At 38.1% G+C, this 8,888-nt stretch overlaps 1 protein-coding gene and 1 long non-coding RNA gene across 3 annotated transcripts; one reads left to right on the forward strand and one right to left on the reverse strand.

Moving 5' to 3' along the window:
• Nucleotides 1-446: 446 nt before the first annotated feature.
• LOC104588114 (uncharacterized) lies at nt 447-2,010 on the reverse strand. Of its 2 annotated transcripts, none has more exons than XR_016080039.1 (4): nt 1,661-2,010; nt 1,372-1,503; nt 1,060-1,267; nt 447-964 (listed from the first exon to the last, which is right to left on the reverse strand). It is a non-coding gene; the product is annotated as an uncharacterized LOC104588114 (long non-coding RNA). The 2 variants fall into 2 exon arrangements; XR_733727.3 differs by having other exon boundaries at nt 1,060-1,216; nt 1,661-1,938.
• Nucleotides 2,011-2,495: 485 nt separating this feature from the next.
• LOC104588115 (putative beta-1,4-xylosyltransferase IRX14H) lies at nt 2,496-8,610 on the forward strand. Its single transcript, XM_010245934.3, has 3 exons — nt 2,496-3,704; nt 3,807-4,364; nt 7,974-8,610. The coding sequence occupies exons 1-3, from the start codon at nt 2,959-2,961 to the stop codon at nt 8,206-8,208; spliced, it is 1,539 nt and encodes a 512-aa protein (XP_010244236.1). The 5' UTR covers nt 2,496-2,958; the 3' UTR covers nt 8,209-8,610.
• Nucleotides 8,611-8,888: the final 278 nt, after the last annotated feature.

Raw genomic sequence — 8,888 nt, forward strand, 5'->3', positions numbered from 1 at the left:
GGTAAGTACTAAATTGACATGTTTTAAAAGTTCAAGTACTGAATTATGCATTTTAAAGTTTAGGGATCAAAGTGGCACTAATCTGAAAGTAAAGGTACTAATTGGAAAATTTCCCAAAATGAAAAACCCTCAGGTCTTCAGCACTTGGTCCCGCCCAATGATTTATCTTAGCAATTGGTGATGGGAAAATTCCCGATTAATACCCTGTACTTTGGGTTTAGTGTCACTTTGGTCTCTGAACTTTAAAACGTGATAATTCAATTCCCAAACTTTCATAATGTGTCAATCCAGTACTTTCTATTAAGTGGTGTTTGAAAAGACATTAACACCCTTCGAATGTCATCTAATTTTCTTTATCATCCATCTAATTCACATCAAACTCAGTAGAGTATTCAGTCAAATAGAGATAAAAAAAAAATGCAAAAATAAAGAGAGAGAAACCAACTTAGGCAATCTAATCATCACCGAGTAGCATTTAACTAAAGAGGGAAGGCGAATGGTAATATGAGAACTAAAAGCATTAGTAGAAAAAGATTGAAGACCAAACGTCCCCTCTTCTTTTTTATGAACAACAATCACAGCAAAGGAAGAAAAAAAAAATACCTGAGAGACATTAAGATGTGTTCATCAGTTTGCTAAGTGGAATTGTGTTTTTCTTTAGATTGCAGATAATAATACAACAATTCATTCTAGGTATCAGGAATGTCGGAGAGGCACAAATGGCTGCAGTCTTGAATACTTGAAGCAGGACCCTTCCCTGGCTTTCTTCCATATATAGATGGATGACCATATGTCCTAAATTCTGACAAACTAGTTACATTCAAGGGAGTTGCAGGAGTCTTCATTTGCCTTGTAACCTCTTCAGTAATTATATTCTTTTCCGGGTAGTCTGTCTGATCCTGAAATATTGTTGAGGGGTTGAATAGATTATTTACAGTGCCCCCCGGAAATTCATTGACCTCCCCTGTTCAGTAAATTCATTTTACTAAGCAGCTGAAACAGACTAAAACACAAGACAAGAAAAATAACAGATTTGTTTTCATAAAGCAGTGAGCTAACCTGAAATGGGAAGGTGCTGAGCTTTGAAAAAGAGCTTGGGTCTTGTGTGGATTTATATGCCTATAAACCCATGATGCCCAAGTCATCAAAGCTCTTCGGAAATCAATAGACATCTAGATGGTGATAAACTTGGTTACCCTCTTGGTAGTAGTTCACCCTGTTAATTGAAGTTTCGTTGTTATAGCGTTCTATGATAATTGACTAGATTCTTCAAACGGAAATAGAGCAGGAATTAATAAATGAATGCTCAAATACAAAACAATAACGGAATTAGAATTTATAGCAAAAAAAAACCGAAATTAGAATAAATACTTGGCGAAAGATAAGGGTGACAACTAGCGCCAACATTGAAGACTCAGAGAACAAATCTAGCTATTGGAAGTTGTTCTTTAGCAACCCGACAAGGCTCTGGAAAGAGACGAATGTAGAGATAGCGATTCTTCTCTATCAACAAGTGCATGTATTTCAATGGAAAAGGAACAAATCAGGCGAATATTTCGGAATTGAAACACAATTGGATGAACTCAGAAGAATCAAACTATACTAAAGAAAAAGAAAGGGTGGGTTTCATGGAGAATTATACAAGGAACAAGGGTATTACCAGTTCCAAATTCCGGCCTTGGAAAGGTCAGACCGTCTGTAAGAGCATGGACCAAAGTTCTCTATCTTCCGTTGAGCAAGTCTTGAGATCGTCTCCACCTTCGAATCGCTGCTCAGCTCTCTCTCTCTCCACACACAATTCTTACCAACATTCATTAAAGAAACATGTACCTAGCCAACATGCTTTACGGAATTGGTAATTTCTTTCATCTTTTCGAGGAAGAGAATGAGGGATAATGTTTTATTTATAAGGGTAATTTTAATATTTTCAAAAGTTCTAAATCGTATATACTGTCATGTCACGCATAACTACTGGTGGATTAAGGTAGATATTAATTAAATTGATACATTTATACATGGTCGTGTTTTAAAGTTTAGAAACCAAAATGGCACTACACCCAAAATAAATGATACCAATCGAGAATTTTCCAATCGGTGACAGCAGAAAGAAAACTTTGATTTAATCAGGGATAAAAAGGATTTTTTTGTAATCGCAACTAGTGGCCTCCTATGTTTGAACTTGACTTGACTATCCACACCGTTCGAACAGTCTTTAGCAACCTTGCATTGGGTATATCTCCCCAAAGTACATAATTAGGAAGATATTCCCAATGCAAAGCTGTTCGAACAAACTTTTACCCTGATTGAGAGATGTTCTCAGTACAAGGTGGAAATGTGCTGTGAGGCATTGTGATGCACTCCTAAATGTGAATTCTCCGATAATAAAAGCAGAACTCGTAAGGAGTATAAATGCAAATATGTAGAGTACAAAACTTATATTTTTGTATTATTTTATATATTTATATTGTACATATCTACATTTATACTCTTTCCAAATTCAGGCTAATATGCGGGATTCTCTGAAATCAAGGGATCCACCCACCAACCGACGCCGACTTAGCTATCAGGGCCCGAAAATACCGACTGGAGGTCCAAAAAATTTCCCCGTCTCTGGTTCTCCCTCGTCCCTACTCCCTACTCCATCTCCACGGAATTCGTATAACCAAAGAAAACCAAGCTCCTCAAAAACAACTCCACCAACCCACATATAATAAAAAAGGAAAAAGTCTGAATCTGCTTCCTACTCAAAGCTCTCCTCTTTCTCCCACAAATCCAAACAACCGAAAGCAACCCCATAACAGAAACCAACACACAGCTTTAATTTGAATTGATAGAAAAACCAAACATCCAACTTAAACACACTACAAAACCAACTACTACCTCTCCATCTCCATATCTTCCTCGATTGCCCCTCTCTCTCTCTGTCTCATAGTAGGAAGGAACACAGAAGGGAGCCAAATGAAGCTCTCTCAGCAGCAAAACTGCAACACTCGCAGAAACAACAGCTTCAGAACAACTGGTCCGCTTGACTCTTCCGTCGACAGCGCATTTAAACCTCTGGCGTCATTCTTCTGGGTCGTTCTCCACGGTCTCTGCTGCCTCATCAGCCTCGTTTTGGGTTTCAGGTTCTCTCGTCTTATTTTCTTTCTCCTCTTCTCTACTAATACCACCTCCACCACTAATCACTATACCGTACCGGCGCTACTCCGGACCACTAGTGATGCCACCCAAACCCTAACCCTTCAGACCCCTCCGGTCTTGATTACTGACACGCCATCGAACCGAACAAACCCTGCCACTACCAGCAGCCGCGTTGTCGTCGGCCGTCACGGGATCTTGATCCGTCCATGGCCACATCCCAATCCCATCGAGGTTATGAAGGCGCATCGTATTATTGAAAGAGTTCAGAGAGAGCAGCGGCTTCAGTATGGGGTTAAGAACCCAAGACCCCTGATAATTGTTACCCCCACCTATATCCGGACTTTTCAAACCCTGCACCTGACCGGCCTCATGCACTCGCTGATGCTCGTCCCCTACGATCTCACTTGGATCGTCGTCGAAGCCGGAGGAACCACCAAGGAGACCGCTGCTCTTCTCGAGAAGTCAGGACTTCGTACTATCCACATTGGATTCGAGGAGAGGATGCCAATAACGTGGGAAGCTCGACATCGGATGGAAACTCGGATGCGCCTTCGTGCGCTGAGGTAAATTCACGGCTCTTTACTTGTTCCAGTTCTTTCTTGTTTGAGATTTCTTTTTCTTCTTTTGGGAAGTCAACTTGATTTAGTAGGTATACCGTTGTACAGAGTCGTGAGAGAGCAGAGATTGGACGGAATTGTGATGTTTGCAGATGATGGTAACACGCATAGTATGGAATTGTTTGACGAGATCCAATCGGTTAAATGGATTGGTGCCCTTTCTGTTGGAATTCTTGCTCATTCTGGGAATTCAGATGAGTCATCCTCATTGCTTCAAAAGCAGGAGGATGAGGAGAACTTGCCGTTGCCTGTTCAAGGCCCGGCTTGTAATTCGTCCGGTCAGTTGGTTGGTTGGCACACTTTCAATTCTCTGCCGTATGTAGAGAAAAGTGCGACTTACATTGATGACAGGGCAATAGTACTTCCTAGGAAGCTGGAATGGGCTGGGTTTGTTTTGAACTCGAAGTTGGTTTGGAAGGACATTGAGGATAAACCAGAGTGGGTAAAGGATCTAGATAAACTGGTTGCAGATGAAGAGGACCTCGACAGTCCACTCTCTCTTTTGGAGGACACTTCTGTTGTCGAGCCTCTTGGGAATTGTGGGCGCAAGATTTTGCTATGGTGGCTCCGTGTTGAGGCTCGTGCAGACAGCAAGTTCCCTCCTGGGTTAGTTTTTTTTTTTTCCAACTCTTTTTCTGTTGTTTATATTTTGCTTCCTTGTTACTTATATTTTTTCGTTCTTTATATTTTGCTTCCTTTATCTGATACTGGTTATGATCAACGATACTACATGTTTTTTCTTTTTCCATGGCATTTTTTGGTTGTCATATCCTTTTATTTGCATCTGATGAGTGATGATCTACCAGAATGCATCCATATGGCATACTCATAAGTGCATTTGACAAAACCTGCCATTAATTTTGTAAAAATGAGGTAGACCAATCTCAATTTTGAATGTTATTGTATTTGGGAGTTCCATTTTATAAGTATTCTACATCATTTATGAAAATCTGTTGTATTTCTAAGTGAGAAAATGAAGAAACCAAAATCAATTTAACTGGTCACCGATAGACATATTATATGCATAAAAAGGATAGGTGTAATAACTAAAACTACATTGGTATAGGAACGATATACTGACGGGGGCTTCTGCAGTGCAAGAAGAAATGGAAACAGAGAACAGGGAACAAAAGCATAATATGGCAAAGGTGAGGACTTACAAGAACAAAGCAAAATAATCTTAGTTCAACTTTACCAAGTATATACAAATACATTTTTAGTCTGAAAAGATGTGAAGAACACAGGGATACAAAACTAGAAAGAGAGTAAACCTCACACTTCCATTGAGGGACCAACCAAGTCTGTTAAAGTGGTTATTACTTATTACCAATTTACCACATTGGATATATGTTTAAAGTATCCTCTTAGACATGTTAATATGCCTCTTTTAGTGATTTCATGCTAAGGCCATACTCCAGCAGCTAGGTCATGCCAAGGTTAACCAGTATACGAGAATTTTCTAAATTATTTAGGTTAACAAAGTACTTAAGAGGAGGACTGATCCTCTGAAACTTAGGAAAATGGGTATGTGGAAGGTGCATGAGAGGTATATGCTTATACCTTGGGGCATAAAACACATATAAGGTTCACATTAAAGAGAAAATACCCAAAAATCATTTTGTTTCTTCCTTTTTGCATTTTCCAATTCGTTGGAATTAGAGCTTAATAATTTTTAATAAATTTATTTACTTTTTTACCGTTAACACAATCAAACATTTGGTGGCTAGTCTTCCATATGAAGAATGATTAACATGTTTTGTATAGGAAAACTTGTTCAACACATATGAAGAATGATTAACATGTTTTGTGGATCTTTTTTTTTTTCAAGTTCTTAAATAAGTTCTATATGTTTATGCTCTACTACTTTTTTTTATGGGGCCAAAGTTACTGATATTGATAAAAAAAGAATGAAAGTAAAGATCTCAATTTGAAAATGATTCGATTGAATGAACTTAGGTGGGTTTTGGCAAATTTTTCCATTCTTCAGAACAATCCATTTGTTTAAGATACTAGTAGGCAACCGTTCGCTATAATAAATGCATGCTGGTTGTTTTCAGTGTTTAAAAAAGTTAGTTGGGATGAAAACTGCCAAGTACCAAAACAAAGAGGTTCATGCTATTGAAAGTCTTTTGTCCTTACTGTTAGTTGACAATTCCATGTTATTTAATTGTGACAAAACTTGATTGGTGAGACTAGAGAAAAGAAAATAGGGGTTTTATATGTAGTTCAATGGGTACAGGTGAGGGGACAATTTATATTGATGACCAAGGAGATACTCAAAACACTTCACTACTATGGACGGATCGTTCATAATGGGGGAGAATGAATATGTTTGTGCATAACTACATATAATTACTTAATTAGAGCAGTGTGGAAGGAGATGTTGCACTGGAGAATTATGTGATCCAGACATGTGAATAAAACTGGAAGGAAATTTACATGACAAGCATAAAAACTTTAGGATATTTGCATGAGATGAGTCAATAAAAGAAAGTTGATTCATATGGTTTGGTCATATGGGTGGTATACTAGTGATTGTTCCATTCAGAATTCATGATGTGGTTCTGGTTGAAAACTCGAAAGGGGGTTGAGGGGGGTTAAAAAGGATTTGATGAATTGTGTCCACTTATTAATTCATTTGTTTCTGTTTTTTTTTTATTTTTATTTTTTTTTATTTTAACTCAAACTTAGATTAGAGACCCATTGTCACAAAGGGAGTAGGAAGTATACAGATGAAAGCAACTGTAGCTACTAATAAAACAAAGAAAAGGCAGCCTAACCATTACAAGCTTGCGGCTCTCTTTTAAATCCATCCTGCTTTTGATTCCTAAGTGTCTTTCTGGGTTGTTATTAAAAGAATAACAGATAACCCAAAGTGGAAACTATGAGAATCACTCATAAAGCTCACAAAAACCTTTGATTAAGTAGATAGAGAATAGATGGAGTGATGATGGAAGGTTCCTTTCTGGTAAATCCCAAGCATTAACTCATTACCGTCAATGGGGTACATCAAACTGGGAACCTGATCTGGACATGGGTAGCATGTCCCAGTTATTATATGCTGGTTCTTGGTCTTATTTCTGAGACCTGGTAATTATTGGGTTAGTGCTGGCTTACTGGGTCCACCATGTTCCCACAGATAATAAATTGTATAAGCCTATTATATCTATAGGGAAAAAGTTTTGCAAGCAAGGGTCAAGTATGAAGCATTCCTACATGACAAGCCCTATTTCTCGCATTTGGAATGATGTTGTGGCAGATCCAAACTTCCACCATGTGGAGCACTTTGATTGTTCAGGGTGTTCAATTCTCCAGTTCAAATTAGTCTTAAGCACACCTTGTATTGGTGTTTATTTTATTTTTTTATTTTTCCGATAAATATTAGTCATTCAATTTTCACTTTTTCATGAGAATTCCCAGAAAGGGCTTATTATGGACACTTGACAAGTATTTTGGTGCTGAAACTTGCCTCATGAATAAAGGCTACAAAAACATGAAGGGCCCTTTTGGGCTCCCAACTAAATAATATTAATATCATTATCATATAATGTTATAATATGCAATATCTGTATACTTCTATATGGTATTTACTATTTAATAATAGTAGGTACGTTTTAATTGAGCCTTTATAAAGTCAGACCTGAATCCAATAAACTCAATTAATCATTAGATCAGTTTTAGACCTGCTACCTATAAACCCTTAGGCTGCTTTTGGTTTGAAGGAAAAGGTAGGTTTGTACAGGTTTCCCTACCTTGCCCTTCAAACCTTATGGTCTGAGCTAATTTTAGGTATGTGCATTTTCTTAATAGGTTGGTTCCTGGTTTTTTCCTGATCCAGCCCGGACCTAACCAGTTGATGGCCTTATAGAGACATAGAGTGAACCTTGATGTGTTAGAAAAGGGATTTGCAAAGGGGGACTATGTAGATAATCATGTACATTCCTGTTGTAGGAAAGGTCCGAGTTCATTTGTTCATTTGATGGCATTTGATCTTGTAGTGCTTTTGTTAATATGATTAACATCAATATCGGCCCATAGAGTTGAGGTTGAGATGTTCTTTTCCAATATCCTAAGGTTGACATTCAAATAATGTGTATGATATCAATATCTTTGTTTGGATATGCTTTAAGTTTCACCTGCATTATGGTTATATTAGATGGTTTTCCTACAACTGTATAGTGTTTATTCTGAGTGTGAGTTGTTAACTGCGTGTAGATGGATAATTGACCCTCCCTTGGACATCACTGTCCCTGCAAAACGAACACCGTGGCCAGATGCACCTCCAGAACTCCCATCTAATGAAAATGTGAGTGGCGCTCAAGAGCGCAGAGAGAAACCTTCCTCCAAGACAGGCCGAGTCTCCCGGGCAAGACATTCACGTAGTAAGAGGAGGCGTGAATCAAGAATAGCAGATTCGCAAGTTTCTGGGAGGCATGCTGAAGAGAAGTGAAGACCTGAAAGCTAAAATATTCCAATTTCCAAGATCCAAGTGCTGTTGTTTGCCCTACATGAAGTTGGGACCAGGACCCTTGGGCCTCTGTTTTTGAAAATTCTCAGAAAAAAAAAAAAATCTTCAAGGGAGATGGTCTTCTTACTGGGCAACATACATGATACATACACTGGAAGGCATTTAATGCAGTTGGCCGTGTTCTTGTTCTGCTGGGTTTTTCCTTCAAAGTATGAATTTTTAGAGTTGAGTTTATTTGTATTTGGGTGATATGATGTTATTTTGTAGCCAAAGGTGGTGCGTTTCATCATCCGATTTCAATCATGAATCAACATCGGCTGCATCCATTGCCTCTAGTTAAACTTGTACTTCATATTTTTGAATTTTGTACAAATTTTTTCACATGAACTTGTTGATTTCTACTCTCTTTTAGATTGAAAGGTTTTCTTAAGAGGTTCGATCACTCTACTTTCAGGCTTCAGCTGTGATCAGCTAATACTCTTTTTAATTTCTTTTTAAAAAGAGTATTAAAAAGGATAAGGAAGCTTATAATTTCGTCCGTGGAGAAGAGGCTACAGGTAGGGCTGTCAACAGGTCGGGACATGATAGAATTGGAATCGATTCAATAACAAATATCAAGGAATCAGATCATATACGGTCTGTAATTTTGGACCGAGAACCAA

The sequence above is a fragment of the Nelumbo nucifera genome, chromosome 1, assembly GCF_055504915.1.
Source record: "Nelumbo nucifera cultivar China Antique chromosome 1, China Antique-T2T, whole genome shotgun sequence".
Lineage (NCBI taxonomy): Eukaryota > Viridiplantae > Streptophyta > Magnoliopsida > Proteales > Nelumbonaceae > Nelumbo > Nelumbo nucifera.

Excerpts from the sequence above, each read along its gene's own strand:
- LOC104588115 (XM_010245934.3), top strand. The coding sequence starts at position 2,959 with ATGAAGCTCTCTCAGCAGCAAAACTGCAACACTCGCAGAAACAACAGC. Across the intron at positions 3,705-3,806 it reads ATGCGCCTTCGTGCGCTGAG|AGTCGTGAGAGAGCAGAGAT; the intron begins GTAAATTCACGG and ends ACCGTTGTACAG. Across the intron at positions 4,365-7,973 it reads GACAGCAAGTTCCCTCCTGG|ATGGATAATTGACCCTCCCT; the intron begins GTTAGTTTTTTT and ends AACTGCGTGTAG.